The sequence below is a fragment of the Phaenicophaeus curvirostris genome, chromosome Z (assembly GCF_032191515.1).
Source record: "Phaenicophaeus curvirostris isolate KB17595 chromosome Z, BPBGC_Pcur_1.0, whole genome shotgun sequence".
NCBI classification, from domain to species: Eukaryota; Metazoa; Chordata; class Aves; order Cuculiformes; family Cuculidae; genus Phaenicophaeus; species Phaenicophaeus curvirostris.
In genome coordinates this window covers 61,427,213-61,452,032 of record NC_091431.1, presented here as the reverse complement: position 1 = coordinate 61,452,032, position 24,820 = coordinate 61,427,213, and the positions used below count along the sequence as shown (strand labels likewise).

The following is a 24,820-nucleotide window of genomic DNA, read 5'->3' as shown; positions in this document are numbered from 1 at the left end:
TGCCTGGCAGATAAAGACCTGGGGGTGTTGATTGACAGCCGACTGAACATGAGCCAGCAGTGTGCCCAAGGGGGCAAGAAGGCCAATGGGATCTTGGCTTGTATCAGAATCAGTGTGGCCAGCAGGACCAGGGAAAGGATTGTCCCCTGTACTCAGCACTGGTGAGGCCGCAGCTCAAATCTTTTCAGTTCAAGGCCCCTCAGTAGAAGGACATTAAGGTCCTGCAGCATGTCCAGAGAAGAGCTATGAAGCTGGTGAAGGAGCTGGAGAACAAGTCTTTTGAGGAGCAGCCAAAGAAACAGGTGTTGCTTAGGCTGGAGGAGAATGAGGGGAGACCTTATTGCTGTCTACACCTACCTGAAAGGACATAGCAGTGAGGTGGGTGTCAGTCTCTTCTCCCAAGTGACAGGACAAGAGGAAATGTCTTCAAGTTGTGCCAGGGGAGGTTTACATTGGATATTAGGAACAATTTCTTTACTGAAAGAGCAGTGAAGCATAGGAACAGGCTGCCTAGGGAAGTGGTGGAGTCACCATCAGTGGTGTTCACAAACTGTATAGACATGGCACTTCAGGACGTGGTTTAGTAGGCTGATGGTTGGACTGGATGATCTTAAAAGGTCTTTTCCCAACCTTAATGTTAAGGCTGAAAATGAGGTTTTCCCAAAAGGAAGAAAAAGGAAAATTAAAATTACTCCTTAGTTAGAAGGGCAAATACCAAGTCAAAAGAACTGAACCATACATGGTACATGAGAAGAGCAGGGTGATGGTAGGAGGTAATGGGTGTCAGCACAGGGCAGTGGAAAGGGTGCCCCCTTTAATTCCTTTTTGCAGCAAGAGGATTTACAGGATCATGGGGAAGTCAGTCAGTCAGTGGACAGGCTACCAGAGCTGGTGGCCCAGCCGGCCTAGCAGGAAATTCTGCAGTGATTTGTTGTCACGTTGCTCCCTATCAAGTGTAATCGCCCTTCTCTGTTAATTTATAACAGGTAACACTGGAAAACAGCATACACAGTTTCACACACAATGGTTCAGTATTTTATGTTTACTTAAAGTGTTGAAAGTTTAAAAAGTTACACAGTTATAAACAAGCATTTTTGCCATTCAGCTTTGTCAAAAGAAATTAACATAGGAAATAGGCACATCTTTGTTTAGATCAGGACTTCATATCTTACACTGGTAATCAACTGGTAAAATAAAATTTATTTCCAAGTTTGTATTAAACACTCATATCAAGACAAACATGAAAGTTTTTGTTTTTTTTAAATATTGCACCACCAAAATGAATTTTTTATCCATTACTGAGTGAGTTATACTGCATATGGACAATCAGGTTCATCCATGGTTTTGAAAAAAATTACAATAGAAAGGCAAGATAATTCAATGTACTCCAACAGGAGTAAGCTTGGGAATACAGGGTAACATACTCAAACAACTGTGTATTTGCATAAGCTGCCTCCTTACAGCCCTAGCAGCTCTCAGTGAATTTTGTTTCACAGCCTCTTGGCAGACACTATGATGATGCTAAAAAAAAAAAGTCTGCAAGGTCAGTAGCAACATGTGAAGAAGCTGTTTCAGCTGCAAGATCAACAAAGCATAGGGAAGTCACAAAATAGACAGCTGTTCCGGGTTCAACTAGGTTGTCATCCCTCTTTCTCCCTCCCCCGGCACATAAAAAAAACCCCTCAGTTCAATCAGAAAACTTTTGGCCATCAAAATTGATTTATCCTACCAAAAAAATATACTTTATTTAAAGCTACACATACAGTACAGTTCTGCCAGAAACTTATTTTAACCTCCAGTTACCAAGACACTGGAAAAAAACACAACTGCCTTAATGCATAAGAGGGCCAAAAAAGTATATAAAATTTTAAAGCTATCTGCACCTGGCATATATATTATATATTTGCATTTGTGGTCAGCATTACAAGTTTGCAAGCCAGGAGCAGATATCATTTAAAATATTTACTTTAACCATACACAAGAGTGATACCAAACAAATTCCTGATGAGGAAGTACTGCAATTAAAGAAAAAAACTGTGCGTTTGTTATATTCATACAAGTGCAATGTTTAACAATTTCAAAATAAAAGGGTAGCAAAAATGAACACACCAATTTATTTAGTACATCGGAACCAATTCTTACACGACTAAAAACAGGACTTACAAATAGGATCTGCAGCTGGTCCCTCACGTCAACATCTCAATCTAATCTCAAGAGTTTAAACCCAAAGCTTTACCTAAGGAAAAATCTTCAACTCTGAGATACAGTAATACAGACTTGCATCACAGGGACCGTGTGCGACACTTGAGGATAAACAAATGAAGTTGTAACTTGTGCCTACATACTAGACGGACCACACAATTGCCCAGTTCAGGATGCAGTTACAGCAGTTCTGGGGCTTAAAGCAGCTTTATGTTTCTGCAGATTCTGTGCATATTTGTAACAGAGTAATTTCTGGATTAAACTGTTCATCTATCTGTAGCTAGCAGTTTTCTGCAGATAAAGGCTCAGACTCGTTGGTCATTGGCAAGTATCCCCATCAATTTTAAGAGTTCATGTTTCACTGTTCATAGTAATGCCTTGATTTCCAGTCTCTCCCTGGGAGAGCAACCTTTGAAATCAAGTAGGTCATGAGCTTACATTGAAGAGAACATTAATTCTTGAATGAAAAACTAAATATTTTATGGCATACACTTTACTCCTTATGTCTGTTAGTGCTAGATGAAAATTGAACTGTGGCTAATTATATTCAACTTACAAGAGACTGAATGTTTTTGTGCAAGTACTAGTTGTGATTTTAACATACAAGATTCAGTTTTCTTCCTGAAACATTGCAAAAAACAGAAATGCGTAAGGATTTATGTTACTGGTAATTGCGATCTACAGTTGAAAACTTTTTGATTATTAGCACTCAAGTTGTCATGGTCAGTTTTTACTGTTTAAATGAAAATCCAGAATATCTAATTTCACAATTAAATTAAATAGCCGTATTTGCTACAGAGGTGGCCTGGAATACCGAACCTATCTATGTGGTTTCAGCCGCAAAGTGAATTCTATATAGTATATGCTAACTTAACACCTGATAATCAGCTCTACTGAGGCATTAACATCATTTTTAAAAACCTGTCAATTTCAGACTGGAATAGCATGCAACAGCCCTGAGGCTGTTCTCAGAGCTACATACACATGTTCAAGTAAAATGATTCTCATCCTGCAGTAGCAGCAGGGAACTGCTGTGCTGCTACCCCACTAAGCTGTATGCACAGATCAAGGACTTGTTGACAGTTCTGCTTCACACAGCAACATTTTGGTTTAGCCCATGGGGTGCCAAGTCTCCCTCAGCATTAAGACTCTCACCATTGTTGTGGACTCCATTGTTCTACTCGCAGCCCACAAGATTCCACCCTTGCTGCATTACAGAGTACCTATGCACACTGCCAGCTGGTTATATTTTCATGAGTTTAATCAAATTTTCAGTTGTTAAAGGCAGCACATTGCAACACATTAAAGTATTCTTTATCATTTACTGTCAAATAAGGGGGAAGAAACACAGCAGTTTACTATTAGATGATAGCTCTGACCAACTGAGGCACAACTGTAGATGGTGACCGACACAGCATAGTTAGGTCACTTAACTATTAAGTGTACAATTACTTATAGTGCATCAGATCTATGCATTACTAGTGAAAAAAACAAGGTCCACCTAACCTAAATGTTATATGCGGCCTAACGTGCATTCAATGTCAAATGTTATTTATGAACACTGTCCCAAGGGCACGTGTCTTCCTGTACCTGCATTATGCTATTGGACAGCAATCAGAATTCACTCCAGCTTCAAAATAGTATACGTTAACTGCCCATAATCATTTCAATCCCCATGCAAATGGCATTCTGTGGCTAGCTTTTTCAGTGCCTTAATTTAAACTTGATTATAATTGGAAGCATCTGACTATGATTTAGGCATGCTTATTGCTACAGAAGAAATAAGCCCATCTTCAAAATCATTGTGCGAGTATTTTAATAAGATTTGCACACATCTCAAAAAACTCTATTGTATGACTCCCTGGTCTTGGAGTTAATTCAGCTGTAGAAGAATCAAGCGAAGAGCTCACTGATGAGGTAAGGGATGCATCTGCAGATTTTCCTTGCACATCAGCATCTGAATCTTTTTGACAGGATCTATAGTTGCTCACAGAACCTGATCTCTGTGGAGTTGCAGTCCCAGACTTCGCTTCAGTGATTTCATCTGTGGGGCAAGGGCAGGGAGGAGGAATATTAGTTACCAGTATCAAATCAGTTACAGGAACAGCAGACTTCTTCCTCTTCTCACACTTCAAAATCTTGGTTTTTAAAATAAATAAAAAGCTTCTGCAAACTGTATACATTTGATACAAAAAAAAAAGGATTATATATATATATAGTAACACAGAAGCAAGTGCCCTTCCACAAATTATTCCTGTACTCTGAACTGTGCTCCCGAACCATTTAGATCTAGTTTAATCAACACTTGTCATATTTTTCATGAACTAATCTCAGCAGCTAATAGTTGAGCTTAGGTTACTCTAGAACAAAAACAGGATAGCACCCTAAGTCCAACAACAGTTCAAACATTTCTTAGACGCTTTCTACTAGGATCTACTTTATTTTCATTCTATGTTTTCTGTATATTTGGTCATTTACAATTTATTATCACACATTGCTACTTTAATTGCTAGCACCTACATTATTTTATCCTTCACTTTTGGAAGTTTTTCCCATTCAGCACTTCAGTTTACCTTCAGTATGAGGAGGTAATACTTTCATTTCAGAAGTAATATTCTACCAAAGTATCTCTGTTCTTAAATACTGAAAATTAGTTCGACTTTCACCTGGCATCAGCAAAGTTATTTCCAGGAGAAATCAGTGGACACAGGAAGAAAGACTGCCCTTCCTCCATCAAAGCTAGTTTAAACTACAGTTTGGTAACAAAACAGAGAACAATTTACTGTGGTGGAGAGAAAGGAAAGTCAAATCAGATTCACGACTGGAAGAGAGATGGCAAATTCATACCCTTGGGTTGTATTTCTTCAAGAACTGAAGCCAGGACTGCAGCAGGCTGCCCACGCCAAGCTGCACGGCCCAAAGAAGGCATCTCCCCTCCAACAGTGGCAGCATTTGCCCTATCGTGCAGTAGGTCAGTACAGGAAGGTGTTTAGGCCCCTGTATCAAGTACCACAGGATCTAAGAAAGCACTTGTATTGTCAGAAGGAATGAGGCAAGAACTGCACTGCCGCTGCCAAGTCACATCAGATTAAACTGTCATGAGACACAGCCTTAGCCACTCTATACTGTAACCCAGCCATGCTCCAGTAAACCCTTTTTCCATGCCACATTCTTCCCTAAGCACATTGTCATTAACACCACTGGCTGCAGGTAATTCTGTTTTAGCCTACTATGCCCACGAACAAGCAGCATTACAACCAGCCTCTGTTAGCCCCTCCATTCATTTTCACATACCGTCAATGCTACGGAAGTCCAGTAAGTATGTCCTGCTGTCCACCTGATACAATTGTAAACTCATTTTGGAGTACGCACTTGTTACTGGATTCTTCCTTCGAACACGTAGATAGTATGGATTTACAACCTAGTACAAGAGATTTGAGTTAAGTTACCAAAACTGCTATAGCAGCACTGCATATCAGTTTTGTTATTTCAATTCAGTCGAGGTAAGTGACTTAAGAGATTAGAGATTTGCGCTTTTTGGGTTTGGTGTTGCTGAGTTTTTTTAAGCCAACAAAAAACATTCCTACAGCCCCAACAGAAACATTAGACACATTAGCAAGAGTTTATTACTGTCGGCATGAATAGCCTCTCCTGAAGCCCTTCCTGTAAAACAAGCAGTCAGCACAGGCACAAGAGATAGCTGCCCAGCACATGAGAACATAGTTCTAGACTTCTAGGCTATGCAGAACACAGCTCAAACAATAGTTTACTGTTGTCTGCTACAAAGGTCCTTTATTCTTTTACCTTCCATTCATAATCCAGTTGTTTAATTGCTCGACAAACTTCAGCCATGATATCATTTGGTCGACTCTGACTCCGTATTCCCAAGTGCCACTTAGCTCTTCTTACACCTTGATGCTTTGACTTCTGTGGATTCAGCTCATCGAGAGTATGGCGCGGACGTGGTGCTTCAGCTACTAAGAATGGCACTCTCTCAGGGTGAGGGCGAGACAGGTGGTGATCATCAAGGAAAGAATCTGGTGGACTGGTGGCCAAGTAGAAGTCTTTGGCCTCATTCATTATTCTTCTATTATCTATAATAAGGTGATAAGCAACCGCTAAAGGGTCCTGATGATTCCGGCTGTATAGACAACTGAGCACTTCCTCTTCAGTGCATTCAAACTTCTCACACACTTCTTTTAAGGCTTCATCATCTATCATGGTAGAGCTATATGATGGGTCTTCAGGAAACAAGTACTTGGGAAGGTCCTGCTTAAACCATTCATGTTCCCTAAATTTAAAAATAATCAAAGACTGAGTATACGCATGTAAAGCAAGTCTTTTTAATATTAAATTCTTATTTTAAAATAGAATTAATTCTAGTCTGCACAAAAAGAATCACAGTTGTCATACCAAGTCCCCTTCTGTGCAGAACAGACAATGAAGCAGTACAAAATTATAAGTAATCCCCTCCTTCACACAATTTTGCCAGATATTTTGCAGGAGACTGGAAAAAAATGAATCTTCCTCTAAATGTTTTAGCTATCTGAGCTCCAAAAATATCTTTGCACAATCTATCAACCAGATTTTTATATAAAGTGGGTTTTTTTTATACTGCCACTGTATTTGTTTTGTGATAATTTCAACTGAAATTCTTACCCTACCCATTTGAGTTGTCCCTCCCCAAGTACACACAACAATACACTACAAAACTAAGAAATATTGAAGCTGTATAATGTTTTTGGTGGACGTTTGGACATGGATTTTTTGATCATTAAAGTCACATGCTCCCCACACCAAACAAGTTGCCTATCATGCTTTCATCCAAAACACCCCCATCTGACTCTTCAGGACTTATAAGATTTGAGGGAAGCTATGGAAGTGTTAAATCTGCATCCCTTTACTCTTGTATCCATGGGCTGGTATGCACAAGAGGGAAAAAGGAAAGCTCTATAAGGAATCAAATACTTAGTGTTGCCCAATTCTGCAGAAAAAATAAGACTGTCTTGTGTGCCTAGAATAGAACACCTGTCAAAGGGTATGGCATGACATAATTTTTAGGAATTCTAGCCCACAGCATAAAGGCTTGCTACAGATTTAAGAGCAATTACATGGATGCCATGTCTTAATCCCATCCAGCTACTAAGCACTACAGAACTACGTTCACTTCCTACTACCACCACCCTGCCCCAGTATGATAGGGAGGAGAACTAGAAGAGTAAAAGTGATAAAGAAACTTGTGAGTTTCTCCACTGCCTCCATAGGGAGGAAGTGAGATTCTCTTTGAATTCTTGGAGTTGGCTGGCCAATCTATTCACAGTTGGTAATTGACTCCACAAGTATTGCTCAGTAATTACCAAAACATCTGTCTGTTACCAAGATTACTCTCAGCACAAATTCAAAACATAGCTTTGTCCAAGCTACCAATGAAGACATTTAAATCTATCTTAGCCAAAAACCAGCACAATGGACCAAGCTCTAGCCAGCGTGATGCTATGAACATGCCTCAGCACAAATGTTTTGAGCAAAAAACACGTTCATCAGAAGCAAACAGTTAATTTGGAAGCACAAAAAGCTTTTCTTTTACCACTACAAAGCACAGTCCTTGCTGGATGACTGAACCCAGAAGAATATGGTTACTGTTTATTGCAGTAGGCCTTTTCCCTTGCACATCCACTCACACACACCTAAAAGAATTCAGTTATTCAATTCAGCTTAGTTTGTCCTTTAAACTGTGAGGTGACATATCTTATAGCTAATAAGACAAAACCATTTCAGATTCAAAATCCATCCATTCTCTGTAATCAATGTTTATCAACACCTTTCTCGCATCACTTCTGGACTTATTTAACACGACTGAGATAAGCTAACTTCCCACTCAAGTTTTACAATGCTTAGTTGTCACAGTGATTTGATTTCTACAATAAATTACTCCCCATAATAATAAAGCAGAAACGGAGAAGCATACCCTGAAAGAACATGAATATTGCCAATTTTCTTAACTTCCAGCCCTAAAAGCAGCAGCATTTTCACTGAGGTGGTATATCACAGCTCTCTTAGAGCTTTTTACAAAGGAAACAGGAATGCCTAACTAAGCTGCTACATGGAGAACAGCTACCAATTTTTTATTTTTTTTTGAACCGCTGCATACTTGTCAAAGCAGCTGCAATCTGGAGCCCATGATGGCTATCTGCACCTACAAGCTATAACTTACCAGTATTCAATGCAGTAATCATCAGTAACAAACAAATTCATGCTGGGATTTTGAAGCTAGTAAGTGCTACCTTGAATGTGGAATGGCTACAAATTGGAGAGGGGAAGATTTAGACAAGACATAAGGAGGAAATTCTTCACAATGAGAGTAATGAGACACTGACACAGGTTGCCCAGGGAAGCTGTGGCTGCCCCATCCCTGGAAGCATTCCAAGGCCAGGTTGGATGAGACCTTGAGCAGCCTGATCTAGTGGGAGGCATCCCTGCCCATGGCAGGGGGGTTGGAACTGGATGACCTTTAAGGTTCCTCCCAACTCAAGCCATTCTGTGATTCTATGTGGAATATTCAGTCTTAAAAGGTGATTCTTCAGAGTCTGAAGAAGTACTAATAACAGCAGTAGTTACCAGCTTGAAGAGCCATCACTTCCTCTCAGACGTTTACAGTACAGAATAGTGGTTCTTAACACCAAAGATATTTTCTTTGCCCACAAAAGTCAGCTTGTTTTTTGCAAACCACTAACACAGTTGTCTTAAACCTAGAGTTTATTTCCATATGTAACGTATATAATTTGTTTCACTGTGACCTCCAATAGATGCTTCACTGACGACTGGAGATTAGAACCATCAGAGCTAAAGCAAAACAATCAGAAGTTGAATTTTTCATCTTAGTCTCTAAAATACACACAAGTTGTATGAATGATTTCTCTATTCTGCATATTTGCACCAAGATTATCATTCCAATATCCCGTGTGATCAGACATCAGTTAGTGTTTTACCTAATGTCTCTGATTGTTGCTCTCTTCATTGGATCCACTTGCAGCATGTGCTTCAAAAGACTAATTACAGATGGATTCAGGTACTGAGGGGTATAAAAGATACCATCACATATCTTCTTAAAAAGGGTTGGCACGTGATCATCATCAAATGGAAGTGTTCCACATAACAAAGCGTAGAGAATAACCCCACTGCTCCAGATATCTACTTCTGGACCTGCATATAACCTGGTAAAAAGTTAACTATTAGTGAGGTAATACATTCAAATAGATTGTTTTTCCTCTACTTTCTCACTTTGTATCACAGTAGTTAAAAGCGTATGAACTTGAGGCAACTAATCAGCAAGTACTATACAATTTTAGTTCAATGCCATGCTTCTCTTGAACTCAGAATACTGCAAGTTGGTACAGACCCATAAGAATAAGTCCAACTCTCCACTCCTTGAAGGTCTGCCTAAAACTAAATCATTGCAGTTTATAACATTCTAAAGGATCAGAGTGCTTCCCAGAGCCTGCTCCACCCCTGACTTGCCAAAAACTATGCTGGCAGAAGGAGTGACAGCAAAAGTTATGAATAACTTGCGTTCTTCCCCTTCACATATATCACAAGGCACAAGTATATGTGCAACAATACTCCACAAATGCAATTTAAGACAATGGCAGGCTGCAAGAAACTCGCATCTACTGCGAAGAAAGCCTGTTATACATTATATAATACATGTTATCACTGTTTTAGTGGACTCTCTGCAAAGTCATCTACTCCCCTAAATGGGGATGCTGAAAAGCTTGAGACAAGTCCATATCTGAGAACTTGTCATAGATTCTACGCTACTGCCTGAATAAAACAGACATATGGCCTCCAGTCAGCCAGAGGTGATACTAGGGTAGGTAGGTGAAAGTTGATTTGACTATCACAGAGTCCAAAAACAGAGAAGTTACCTTCAGACTAAATATCTACTCTGCAGCAGGTATTTCACTGCTACTGAACATCACAGCAGACGTTCCTGTAATTCTATCTGTACCCCTACTTCCAAGGTCTGAACTGCAAGCGAGATTTTTAAACCAATTCAGGCATACTGCGTTTGGGGTGTTAGATATCATCTCCACCTTACAGGAACTATTAAAAACTACTTCATTGAAGCCTTAAACACTCATGAAAAATTATCAAAATAATTAAAAGTTCAGCCCACGGTTTCTCAGCATCGGGCATGTCAATTGCACTAGATTTGTAGCCTTTACAGATAAGCAGCATAACAACCGAAGTACATGCACACATGTATCCAATATAAAAAGAACTACCTTCCTGAAATTACTTCTGGTGCAGCATAGTTAGGGGAACCACAGCTTGTTCTTAAAAATTCTCCATCTGACATCATATTTGATAGACCTGAAAGTGTATAAGAGTAACTACTAAAAATTCAAAAAGCAAAATTATTTTACACTGCATATACCACCTAGAACAGACCCCTAGAAATTCAAATTAGAAAGTTTACTGAGATAAATTTAACAAGTAACTTGTTTGGAATTACTGACATTTTTATATGAGTGTACCATATAATCTGACATTTAGTTTACCAGAAATCTATGTAAAATTAATCAATTATTGCACACAACCAACAAATATTTGATAACATATTATTTGAGAACATTTATTACATGACAGAAAACAGTCCAGTTTGGATGATGTAGGTATGACAGAGAATAAAGTTGCTCTAGGGAGATGGAGTAACATACAAAGATAGGATCTTGGTTATTAATAAGGAAGTCTTAAAAAACACATTTGCTTCTAAACACCGAAGTGGAAGATGCTAACACAGAATTGCCAAAAACTCTTTAAGAGCTTATATTGAATAGAAGAACTGAGGGGAACCCATGACTTTGCCACAATTTAGACACCTACACTGCTTAGATTGATCACTGCTGTTCAGTAGTTTAGTTTCAGATATTCACTCAGTATAGTTTAGCATCAGTAAAGAACTACCACTCCTAGGACAGCTGTGTATTATACCCTCTAGTTTCCTCAGTGGAGGCTCCATGACCAACACGATCATAAGCCAGAGAAATCAGTCCCTAGGAAGGAATTATACATATCCTTTACACAGGGCTGGAAGGGAGGTGAGAAGTATAGCTTGGCTAGCTTCCATATTGTAAAACACAAAAGCATTTATTAAGGTCTTGTTTAATACACTAGTCACGACTAACTGAGTGCTACAGCTTTGATGATACTTAAGTTGCAGGAAGATAGTCTGTCTAGAAAGATGCCTGGAAGAGAAAGACCTGGGGGTGTTGCTTGACAGTGACTGAACATGAGCCAGCAGTGTGCCCAGGTGGCCAAGAAGGCCAATGGCATCTTGGCTTGTATCAGAAACGGCGTGACCAGCAGGTCCAGGGAGGTTATTTTCCCTCTGTACTCGGCACTGGTGAGACCACACATCGAATCCTGTGTTCAGTTCTGGGCCCCTCACCACAAGAAGGATGCTGAGGCTCTGGAGCGAGTCCAGAGAAGAGCAACGAAGCTGGTGAGGGGGCTGGAGAACAGGCCTTATGAGGAACGGCTGAGAGAGCTGGGGTTGTTTAGCCTGGAGAAGAGGAGGCTGAGGGGAGACCTCATTGCTTTCTATAACTACCTGAAAGGAGGTTGTAGAGAGGAGGGTGCTGGCCTCTTCTCCCAGGTGACAGAGGACAGGACAAGAGGGAATGGCCTCAAGCTCCACCAGGGGAGATTTAGGCTGGACATTAGGAAAAAATTTTTCACAGAAAGGGTCATTGGGCACTGGAACAGGCTGCCCAAGGAGGTGGTTGAGTCACCTTCCCTGGAGGTGTTTAAGGCACAGGAGGTGCTGAGGGGCGTGGTTTAGTGTTTGATAGGAATGGTTGGACTCGATGATCCAGTGGATCTCTTCCAACCTGGTTATTCTATGATTCTATATTCTATACTTCATTGTTCCACCGCATAAGCCATTTAATTCAAAGCATTTATTACACACAAGAAATCATTACCACTCAGTAACAATACACCAGTACCCAAATACTCGATCATACTTTTAAAATAGACTTAGAATATCACTATTTCCTGTCACCTTTTATCAGACACCTCAAAGTGCTTTACAAGGTCAAGTGTTATTCACTATGTCTACAAGACATATACCGTGATGTCACAGCAGTATGGATCCCTTACTACGTTTATATGGTGAAGTTTCCCAATTCAGACAGCTCCAAAATCTAGCTGCCAGTCTTCTCAGACACAGTGTCACAAACAGCTAGTATAAACAATTCAGCTTTCTGATTAGTAAGACATGTATATGGCAAAAAAACACAGGACTTCGCAAGATTGACTGTTCTTCATTTACCTTTCATACTTCAATTACACTTCTTCAATCACATTTTCAGAGTTTTCAAAGTGAATTTAGAGCAGTTTAGTAGAAGGACTAGTGTATTTTACCACAGCAATGGGGCTCTTAAACATGATAAACTGCCCTTGCATGGCACTTCCAAGAGAGCTAAGCATTTTACAGATGGTGAAACAGGCAATAGGAGTGAATATTGAAGTGGAAAGGTCAGGAATTTAAGCATTTCAGAGAAAATATTGCTAAGCAAAACCAAAGAAGTGAGTTCGCAATTTCACTCAGTCATAGAAAATACACAAGAAGAAAGCTTGAGAAGCAACCAAATTCTACACATGTGCAAGAACATGATTTTGCTTTACATTCATACTCTCCAGGTTCTTGTATTTTATGCCACCACCAGAATATTCAACTACAGACATTTTATTAATAATTTCCCATAGTAATTAGCAGGATCTACGCAATGAGAAATGCAATCAAACATAAAAAATAGTAATGCTTACCAAAGTCAGCTATCTTGGCATTCATGTGTGCATCAAGCAGCACATTTTCAGGCTTCAGATCTCTGTGTACCACCATATGCCTGTGACAGTAATCCACGCCAGAAAGGATTTGCTGGAACAGACGTCTACTCTCCTTCTCATCAAGCTAAGGCAGACAAACATTTTAAACAATTATCAGACCATGGAAGACAAGTAGTTTTTCATTTATATGGATCAAAGGAAATTTTCCATGGCCTAAATTTATCACTTATAGTTTTGACACTTTATAGAACAGATTATCAGAACCTGTAGCAGAAAGCCTCACAGCTTACATGATTTTGTTTCTACCACAGCTCTAAAACAACTAAAAAAAAAACATGCCCACCAACTCAGAAATTCACAGAAATTTCTCAGTCATGCTTTTGAAATTCTTTAGGCAGATGTTACATACTCAGTAATTAGAAACATTAGCACCTAATCGCTAACTTTATCTAAGTGAAATATCAATGAACTTTGATATTTAAGCATACCATAAGATTTAAGTTGACAAAAGCTGCTGCTGACATGCAGCACAGAAGCAATAAATATTAGATGCTATTTATGCTATCAGAAGCTAGCCACAAACAGCAGACCTATCTGGACATTTCCTACATACATGCCCTATCCATGCCAAAGTTTGTTCTGGCAACTAATTAAAAGTATCCTGGCTACCTAAATGATCTGTCAAAAGTGACTTCAGAGCTTTCACATAAACTGTTCTGCTAGCAAAAAATGATAGTAAGGGCTCAATGGTAACTTTCCAGTAATGGGTTATACTGAAGAAACAGTTTTCAGTTACTCAAGCTGGATACATACTCATGCAGTTTGTACCCAATAACTGCAAATTAACATACCAGTATCAGTACAGAGAAAAGTCGCTAAGATGAAGTCATACATAAAGATATGAAATGTGTTAACATACAACCCTTTTTACTTTCACAACAAGATATAGTCTTGAAGTATATTTTAACTGCTAACGAAAAAATTAACGCCGAATCCATACAAACAAACTTTGATATAACCGAGTGTGACCAGTAACCCCTGCTCCTGGTGCCTGGTGATGGGGTTAGCACAGCTAACACCATTTTATGAGGCAAACAGCCAGTCTGTGACTGAGTCACGTATTTGTTCCCTTTCCCTCATTATCAGACTGTGAAGGTCCCACGAACCAAGTAGACAAACCAAACAGATTTCTTCTTCCCTTCCCAACCAGCCTCAAGGTTCCTACATGCCAAACTGCTTACACCCTTCCTCACCAGCCGTGAAGGCTCCAGGCACTCAGCCAAACAGATGGTGGTGATGGTCTCATCAAAGAATAGGGAAATGTAACAGCACAGAGAGTCTGAAGTGGGGAACCTGGGCCAGGACTGCTGCCAGACAGCGAGATCCAAAAACCCCCCCACGGCCAGGGACGCCAGCACCACTGCCTCCCTCCTCCAGGACTGAGCGAGTGACTCATTCTTTCACATGTTTTTCAAGTCTAGATCGCGATTGTTATATTGATACAGTAAACCATGTATTAAGATGTGACAGTCTGCAGATGGTTTAGGTGATTAGAAACTGAAAGTTAAGTTGTAATATAAATTCTATGTTATGGTACTTTTAAGTTGTACTACATTGATTCTGTTTGTAGAATTTCTGTGCTACACTGACCATAATATCCTGTTAAAAAGAAATAAAACTTTATTTATACCATTCAGCTAAGGATTCCCCAAAAGAACCTGCCTGTCCTCTCAGTTTCAAGTGACACAGGAACATTACAAAAGCAGTAACAGAATGCAAGTCATTAATTTGTAGAGTTTGACTACTTCTTACCCTTCCATTTTTACAGATATAATCAAACAGTTCTCCACCTGAAACATATTCCATCACCATGAAAATGTCAGTTGGTGTACTGATGACCTGGTACCTGATAAGAGAAGGCATACGTTAGTCAACACACTCAGTACAAGATGTTAGTTACATTTGGATAAAATATCTGCCAGACAATTTGCAGACAATTTGCAGAATGACAATGTTTTTCTAAAACTATTCTCACTCCTTTCACTATGTGGCCATCATTGGCAAGACTAGCAGGAAATTTCTATTCCCTGCCAGGAATATCAGTCTTTGTACTTTCAGAGGACTAAGCTAAGTTTCACAGAAGTCGTTAGGAATACCTATGATGCTGTCCGGCACACAACTTGGTGCAGTGAGGAAGGAATTCAAAAGCACTTTGCTACTGTCTAAAAAACATACACTTTTCAACTTCAACATGCAAAAAACCTGACTTTCCATAAATAAAAAAGTGTGCACCAAGACTAAAAAAAAAAATTGCCTTTAAGAATAATGACCATTATCTTTGTGAAAGAGACCTAAACTTCTAAACAGTATTTAAGAGTTTCCACACTTTAGATGTTATATTTTTACTACTCTGCTTTCATTAATTTTCAGGAAAAAAAAAATACTTCCAAGTTTTGAAATACTAGTTTATTGCCAAACTCCCCATTTAAGAGATTTTGGGTTTGTTCTACATATACTTACCTCAAAGTTGTTTAATGTACCAGTGAGAACAAATAGACTACTGCTTAAATATGTTTGATTACAGCAAGCAAAACTTACAGCTTAATTATATGGGGGTGCCTGAAGAGCTTGAGGTTCTGAATCTCCCTGCGGATTTTTCCTACAACATCAAGGCTGCGAATCTTCTGTCGATTCAGAATCTTCACTGCAACTTTATGCCCAGTTAATTCATGTTTGCCAACTGCAAGGAACAAAGAAGTATTTAATCAATGTTTTCAACTACTCTGTAAAGATATTAATTTACATATTTTGACTGTACTCAAGAAACATAAGTTAAGATGTCATGTCAGCATTCCACATATCCCTATTAATCTTTGGTGAGGCTGAAAAGCAGACAGCATGTTATTTCTTCTGCCCTACACCGATTTCTCCCACAACTCTATCATAAGATAATGAATGGGATAAAAAAAAAAGAAAAAGCTTACACCTAACACTCAGAACTCTTACAGCCTGACTGTATTTTTGCACTGTTGCTTCCTAAACACTTCCATGTTTGCTCATGAGGAAGACCACTTTCTCTCTCTGCACCACTCCATAGTTCTAGCGCACTCGAAAACCCAGTCAGACACATTCTCCTGCAGCTTTTCTACTTTACAAGCAACAATCACTCTTACTAAAGAAATTGCTGCCGTCCTTCCCTCAAGAAGCCCGTTTCAGAAGTTACTCTGAACTATCCCTAAAAAATAATTCTTGATCTGTCCTTGGAGCAGTGTGCCCTCCACAGTCTGTGCGGTAAACACCAGACCTCTAATATACAGAATAAATGGCAAAGCAACAGAAAATGCACAAAATAAAATCCAAGAGTAACTAGGGGAAGCAATGCAAACATGTAACCTGATAAATTCCTCAGTTTCTTTCCTGCTTCTAGGAAAGTTTCAATTTCCTTTCAATAGTGGAACCGAAAAGGGTAAAATAGTTCCTAGACAGCTACTCCTCTCAAAGCCCTTAATTTTGCACCTGTTATTGGAAGTTGCCACCAAGTTGGCAAGAATATGTTTCTTAAACCCAACACTGGATCACAAATGAACCAGAGAAGGTTTGATACAATATGTGGAATACTTTAAAGCTTCACAAAGAGGAATATAAGTACAGTTAAGTTTCTTCTAAGCAGTTGCGGTTTTTTAAAGTTAGACAGAACGTCGCTCTTCTAATAGCATGTTTTCTTGAAAAAGCTGTTTTTCAGACACTGTCCTCTCATCTTGTGTTCAGTATGATCTGTGCTGAACAGGTATCTCTTCTTCTGTAATCAACTCTGGAGTTTTTGTCTTATCCAAAAAGGCAAGGTCAAGCAGAGCTGGTGCCAGCTCCAAATTAGCAAGACACTTGACTGTTGTGAAGTTTCACAATGTTAAAATTAGACCTTGGAAACTAATACAATATGCATAAGATTCCTGGGAAAATTTATACATATGCATGTAAGTGGGAAACATTCTGTAACAACCCTTTGCCTCTTGCACGTGATTGACGGAGATCACTTCCACATATTGCCCAGGCCTGATAAAGGACTCTTGCTTTCTAAAACTCCAAAATGAGCCTTGGAGAGTTTTATTTGCTGGTATTTTCAGTATCAGATTAAATATCTTTTCCAATAGACAGCTTTACTACCTACACTGGTTTCTGCATGCAGTGATTGTATTATAATGAAGGAAGGAATATATCATTGTTTTAAGGGAATGAATTAGCTTAAGCAAATCTTGGCCTGCTTGCAGTTAGAAAGAATGTGATTGTAAGAGGAGCTTAGCTTGTTTCCTAAGTGAAACAAGCAACAACTCAAGTATGGTGTATCTTAAGGAAACTTATTTCTGACTGACACAACGATGAAGGAGATAAAGACCACCACAGGCTTCTGAAGACACAGTGATGCAAATACGAGAGTGCATGATAAACTACGACAATGAGTTCTCAAAAAAATAATGAATATTTAATGTGTTTCCTGGAATCTATATGAACATGTACTTTTAACCAGTATTTCCTGGAATCTAACTAGTTTTCCTGGAATCTATACAAATATGTACGTTTAACCAGTGTAACAGTCATGTAACCAGCCTCAACAGCTGGACATATTAGGTGGAATTTTACAATTCCCTGTGTAACCCGGTGTTGCATTAAAGAGTACCTGCTTAATAATAAAATTGGCATTGATTGCATTTGGCTTTTTCACAGCATCAGTAACTACATCACTTTCATTACCCACCCTGATTCCTACCTTTTGAAGATAAACTAGATCTCAGGGACACATAGATGCTTCATCTTTGTCCACGTGAATGAACATTGCAACAGACCAGTGCTGAACATTAGTGCTCTTTCATCTGTGTGCCTCTGCTTACTTGAAAATTTAACTACACTCCAGGCTGCAAGCTTCATTTAATATGTATTCATCAGAAGCTGTGATAAACAGCAGTGATCCACCAAAATCCTTCTGCATTCAACCCATAATTTGGATAGAATTAGCAAACACGTATCAATCTACAAATCTCATTCCCAACACAAGATACTTCTGCTGCTTTTTGCCTCTATATTGAGATTAAAAACATAATGCAACTAAGAAGAAACTCCTAACAGAAACAAATACAATTAGAAGCATCTGAGTGATTATTCGTACAACAAAAAGATAGCCACTCTGGAAAATAAAGCAGTTCGTCCAAGTTTCTGTAGGGAAGTAACTGGGTAGTGGATTACCCAACACCTGGAACTATCACAACGCCTTTTGTACCCTGAGAATACAGAAAGGAAAAACTAACAATGGCCACAGTAACCACAACACTGGATAGGCATGTTTGCCCTGCAGAGGAAAGCAGGACAAAGCCCACATCTATCACAAGTTCTAGATAGACCACAAAGCATTGGTAACTGAGTGCATAGAACTGTAAAGTCAGGTCACCCAGAAAAATTATTTGCTTTCAACCAAACCTATAGTTACAGCAATCACACCCCCTTTGTTTTCTTCAGTTCAAATGTGAGTGAAGTTTTAAAGGAACCCAACAAATTCTATGACATGTGTTCAAACTGCGAGGAGCAATGAACCTTTAATATTAAACATTAGAAAAGCAACTATTCCATTTCAATTCCAAAATATGTCTCTCAATAATGTGACCTGAAGTAAGCCAGAACTATATGAAAGCAAAATCTTTAATTACTATGTTAAAATTTAACATTCATTTTGGTTAGTAAGAAACATCCTCTTAGAAGCTAACAAAAAATCAGACATGAATTTGCATCTTCCTTTGCTCTACAACATATATTTAAGGTGTTTAATTTATTAGAGTAGCACATATACTTGAGCATTCAACAGCTGAGTGTATAAATATTCAGTCCTGATATACTTTACGTTGTGTCACTCATTAGCCAATTTCTGATTTGTCACTATATTACAAAAACTGGAATTTCATTAGAATTCAGAAAAACACTAAAAGTAATTTATTAACTACAACAATCCATGTTTAATATGCAAGGCACATAAGAAAAGAGGTTTTCAAAACACATTTTTTATTCAATTAAACAGTAACATTTGCAGTTGATTGAAACCAATTCCAGCTGTCTCAGCCTTCAAGATTGCATCAAGCCTTTATTTTATTCATTGACTGGGAGAAAACAAGATTTTCTGCTTCTTCAACTCCGTTTGCCAACTGAATAAATTACTGTAAAGAAAACACACTTTGTGCAGGTGCACGGAGATCACAAAAACCTGTTCACTTATGACTTTTCAAAAATTGAATCATTATTTTCTTCAGTATTTTTTGCCTCCCTTTTAAAATTCATTTTAAGATCATAACAAATCTAGCTTTTTAAAATACAAGTTACCAATAACCACGTAATTCATGAAACATGATTGCTTTCTTGGATACAGTTCAAGATATCTGTTATCAGTAAAACAGAGGACACTTACTGGTAACAGACTGCTGGCCAGTTTTGAGTTCGGCATAAACACAGAACTGAAAGCAAGACCTCCAATGATAACATCACGTAGAAAGGTAAGAAGCCTGGGTTAAATTTCCTAAAGTTACTTTGTATTACCTTTTGACAGAGGTTTTACCTATAAAATGTAAGACTCGCAAATTAGAAGTAACCAAAATGTTTGACACCCTCAACTAGCTATCATTAGTCCTTCAAAAGAATCACTGCAAAAGTTTTCACTTTACAGACCTAATATTTCCCTATATTTCTTTATTCTCTGGCAATACTGATTGCCTTCAAGCACCACTATGCCTATGCACAGCACCGAGACTTCCAAGATGGTGACAAAGTCCCAAAGCAGCAGTGACTTCTTTTAACCGTTCAAGTGCAGAAGCAACCACCTCTAAACTCAGTTCAGCCAGTCTTCATCTGGAAAATGGGTTAGGAGGCCATCCAGAGTAAACAACATTCTTGCGAAATACAGGCCCCGGTCACAAAGTTTGGAGGAAAGAAGCTGAACAAGCATATGACGGATTTAATGAAATATTTCTGCAAGAGACTAAACGGCAAAGACGAGGGCCAGAGAAATGCAGACTTTAAAAGTATGAACTAAACAAACATTTTCACTAACAGTAAAAACATCTCACCTGAGTAATGCTGTGCAAAGGCACATTGCTGCACAACACTAGGTAGCACACTTGCCTTCACCATCCATTTCCAGGTCTCTCATTGCCTTGACCAAGGAGACCTATTCACATTCAGTTCTACAGTCTATAAAGACCACAGTTTTTAACCTATTTCCTACAGACTGGAACAAATATTGCATATTTACAGCCTTAAGCAGCTTCTTATATTTTCTTAGTACAAATCACTGGAAGCCTGACTACTCCTTTTTTCATGACAGCTAACCTTATTTCCAGAAGTACCTGGAACTATCCGGATATATCTTGGAATAAAAGTTTCCATTTTGTTTTAGGAGGAAACATCAGTAGTGGTTATTTTTTTTTTTAAAAAAAAAGAATCTATTATTATAGAGATTTTTTTTACAATGAATCCTAGAAAATTTTAAATAATGTGTCTCACATATGTGATTCAGGTTCAGTAGTCTTTTACTCCACGGCTTTTAGTTTCTGTGGCACCCTGCCTTTCCCTATATATTGGCTAGGAACAGCCATCTCCCTCCATGACTGCCCATCCAAGGCAGTCAGGTCACTAGTTAATTCAAGCTAACACAGCCAGGTGAACAGTTAAACTGGAAAAACATCACACCAGTAACAGATGTCTGGGAGGGTGAAGGTAACAGGGTAAGCAAGAGACTTTTAACAAAGTAAAGCGCTGGTTTTCCAGTTCAACTATTTTTAGGCTGCCACTGCTGTTAAAATTAAAGACCCACTTTCAAGAAACCATGTGCCTGACCCCTCTACATCACTTGAGCTCAAGGAAGACCCTAGCCAAATTAAAAAAAAAAAACAAACAACAAACCAAAACCAAAAAACCCACCACATTTGTTACCATTTTTTCCTTTATCTTTAATTGATGAAACCTTATCAGTCAGAGAAAGGAAATCGTGAGGAATATAGGACAACAATCACAGACGTGCTGTTAAATGAAGAAAGCATATGCTCAAGAGGAAGATGAGTGCATCATAGATAAAAGAAGTCCTTTATTAAGGACAGCTGAAGCAAAACAAAACTAACATAGCACATCATCCACAGACAGGAAAAAAAAATATTGACCTTAAAATTCTTTGTCCATGAGTCCATGAACACTAACACTTGCTTTCAGATCCTAAATAAATTCCCAAGCCACTAAAGAAAGGCAGCCAGTATGCAGAATGATGCTGCACTTTACCACAAGCTGATTTCTCTCTCATCTTTAAAACATATATGCTCATACACCCAAGTGCATACTCTTCACATAATCAGTAGTTACAAAGCATCCTAAAAGAACACCTAATGTCAATCAATAAGGCAGGCAGAGAGGTACTATGGAAAAACAGCAGCAATAAAACTGGCAACTCTATTTCTTCTTTCAATTAACTGTTTAAGCTAACTTTATTTCCTGAAATATTAATAGGAATGACATTTAACAACAGTAGCTCCTCCACAAACTGGCCATCTTTGAAAGTTTCAACTTCAGACACATTTTTGCCAATAACAGATAAGACCAGCAGCAGTAGTGCAGCAGTGTGCTCCAAAATTTAAAAGAGGATTAGAACATTTATAGTTAACTTTAGTTAATGCAGTGTACTGAGGGGGGAAACCCCCACATCTTGGATTGCTCTTCTCCCCCCCTCATCACATGGTCCATCTATAAACAGAGAATGTGATGTCTGTCTTCCACCATCTCCTATCTTCTCTCTATTTAAGGAGGTGACAAGTTTCCAAAGAAAGGAATGGTACCTCAGCTGCCCGTGGCGGGTGGGTCACTGCTTCCCAGTGGCCAGGGGTGTCACTTTATAAGGCTGTCTTGAAAAATGGAAATTGAAGGGCTTGACTGAAAATACTTTCCACTGCTTTCCTAGATATCCTTAGAGACAAATATACTCCTATTTTCTACACTTTAGTGATTTTTTCAGAACATTACAGTAGCTGAAAGAGCTTGTGCAGAAAACATACAATAAAAACATCTACTTTAAAGATTTCATGTTAAAAGCCAGTTGATCCATTAGATACAGCAGAACAACCTGTGGTTTTTAATAGATTACTTACGATTATAACCGTTAAGTTAATCATAAAAAAAACCTTATTAACAACCTGAGTCTAGTCGAACTCATTTGTGAAAGGATATATTCAAGTTTGCATGCCCTGATATTTGAAAAATTATCACACACGATGCAGTAGGAGCGGTGTAAGACAATGCATAGTTTTGCCACCTGTGCTGAACCGAATCAAAGGAGATTTTAAATCCTATTTTATTTCTACTAGGCTTCAGATGTGCAGCAGGGTGTCTGCACCCCTACCAGGGAAAGTTTTGCAAGTCTGAGCTGAAAAAAGACCTTGACAGCTAATGGTCAACTGGACGGAGAATCAAGTTCTTCTGTGCTCACGTGTCAGCTGCGTTTCCAGCTAATCCAATAATGCCAGAGTCATATTTTTATTCTGATTTCTCCTTTTACAGAGGGAAAAATCTTGCCTCCCTTACAGGAGCATCAAGCATTGGTATCTGTGTAGCAAAATACAGCACCCAGACAGCTCAAGAAATAAGACTACCTACTTGCACTGCACATACGGCACAGTTTTAAACAAATGCAGCTCCGTCAGCTCCCTGGCAGCTGGGAAGCACAGAAGGGATCAACTCTGTTTCCTCCACACCGAGTCCCAAGGACGCCAGCCGCAACCCCTCTCCTGCCTAGCATTGCCGGGGATCAGAATGGCCAGGCAGTGCCCAGCAACTCCCACTTCCCACACAGCTGAGTCTCCACAGTGCTCTTGGTGGGAACCGAAGCAGGGCCAAATCACAGAGTCACTTGATTGGAAGAGACTTTTGAGATTATTGAGTCCAACCGTACCTGTCCACTGCTAAATCCCATCCGGTGGGAGATGTCCCTGCTGATGGCAAGGGGTTTGGATCTAGATGATCTTTAAGGTCCCTTCCAACACAAATCATTCTATGACTATGATTCCAAGCACCACAGCAACACATCTTTTAAATAGTTCAAGGGATGGTGGCTCCATCACTTTCCTGGGCAGACTGTTCCAGTGCTTGACATCCCTTTCCGCGAAATCATATTTCCTAATATCTCTTTGAAACCTCCCCTTGTGCAACTTCAGACCATTTCCTCTCATTGCTTGTTACTTGGGGGAAGAGATCTGCACCCACCTCGCTACAGCTTCCTTTCAGGTAGGCGTAGACAGCAATAAGGTCTCCCTTTGATACTGAAAATGCTGGCAAATACACACTAATACTTGTTTGGGACTTTTAGAAAGCAAGCACCCTCAGGCCCGGGCAGCACAAGCAGGGGTCTCCATCAATAACGTGCAGTGGAACAAGAGCTGGGGACTGAGTGTATGTATTTCCCACTTACAGACAACTGTATACGCTTTCCCAGAAATCTTTTGCATCTTCTATTACTAACCAAGGACTAATTTTAACGTTATTATGAACTTCACAACAGTCAAATCTCTTGCTAATTTGGAGCTTTGGCTCCAGCTCTCTGGCTGACCTTGCATTTGAGATACAGACTCCAAACAAAGATGATTCTAGGAAAAAAAAAAAAATCTGTTTAGCACAGATCATATTTAATACAAGACGTTATCATCTCCAAAGAATGAACAGTGTGTGGAAAAAAACCACTGAAATAACACCACGCTATAAGAGGGACATCCTACCTCTTCGAAAAAAAAAATTACTGAGATAAATTCAGCTTTTCTTTAGCTCAACTCAAAATATTCCACGTTTTCTAACAGTAACTACTAGTACCACACTCAGCCTCCTCTTCTCATAGCTAAACAACTCCAGCTCCCTCAGCTGCTCCTCACAATATCTGCTTCCGAGCCCCTTCAACAGCTTCGTCGCTCTTCTCTGGACACACTCTGGGACCTCAATGTCTTTCTCGTAGCGAGGGGCCCAGAGCTGAGCGCGGGATTCGCGGCGCGGCTCCACCAGCGCTGAGATCGGGGGCAGGATCACTGCCCCGGTCCCGCCGGCCACGCTCTCTGGCACAGGCCACGATGCTGCCGGCCTTCTCGCCCACCTGGGCCACAGAGGGCTCTCGCTGAGGCGCCGCCGTCCAACACCCCAGCTCCCTCTCGGCCAGCGGCTGCCCAGCCGCTGCTCCCCCCGCGCCCCGACGAGGCCAGGGCCGCCGCTCACCCTTCACTTTGCCGAAGGTGCCGACACCGAGCGTGTCGCCCAGGATGTAGTGCCCGATCTTCACCCGCCCGTGCTCGTGCTTCTGTTTATCCGCCGCCGCCATCTTGAGCCAAGGGCCGAGCCTGCGCATCGCGCCCGGGGAGGAGCAACCGCACGGTCCCCGCCCGCGCCGGAACCCGGAAGCGAACGCCGCACGTGGCGCCGTCCCTTGGACCAAACCATTGCGGTCCGGGAGGGGGGGGGGGCGCGGACAGGAGCTGAATCATAGAATCATAGAATCATAGAATCACTAGGTTGGAAAGGACCCACAGCATCATCGAGTCCAACCACTCCCATCAATCACTAAACCTTGTCCCTCAGCACCTCATCCGCCCGTCTTTTAAACACCTCCAGGGATGAGGACTCAATCTCCTCCCTGGGCAGCCTGTTCCAGTGTCCAATCACTCTTTCCGTGAATTTTTTTTTTTCTGATGTCCAGCCTAAACCTCCCCTGGCG

The 24,820-nt window shown here is 39.9% G+C and overlaps 1 protein-coding gene across 1 annotated transcript; it reads right to left on the bottom strand.

Annotated features, from left to right (window-relative positions):
• Window positions 1–1,179: 1,179 nt before the first annotated feature.
• On the bottom strand, window positions 1,180–24,456 carry PRKAA1 (protein kinase AMP-activated catalytic subunit alpha 1). Its single transcript, XM_069880111.1, has 9 exons — window positions 24,325–24,456; window positions 15,655–15,796; window positions 14,869–14,962; window positions 13,036–13,180; window positions 10,488–10,575; window positions 9,192–9,416; window positions 6,007–6,493; window positions 5,497–5,623; window positions 1,180–4,246 (listed from the first exon to the last, which is right to left on the bottom strand). The coding sequence occupies exons 1-9, from the start codon at window positions 24,452–24,454 to the stop codon at window positions 4,002–4,004; spliced, it is 1,683 nt and encodes a 560-aa protein (XP_069736212.1). The 5' UTR covers window positions 24,455–24,456; the 3' UTR covers window positions 1,180–4,001.
• Between the last annotated feature and the right edge of the window lie 364 nt (window positions 24,457–24,820).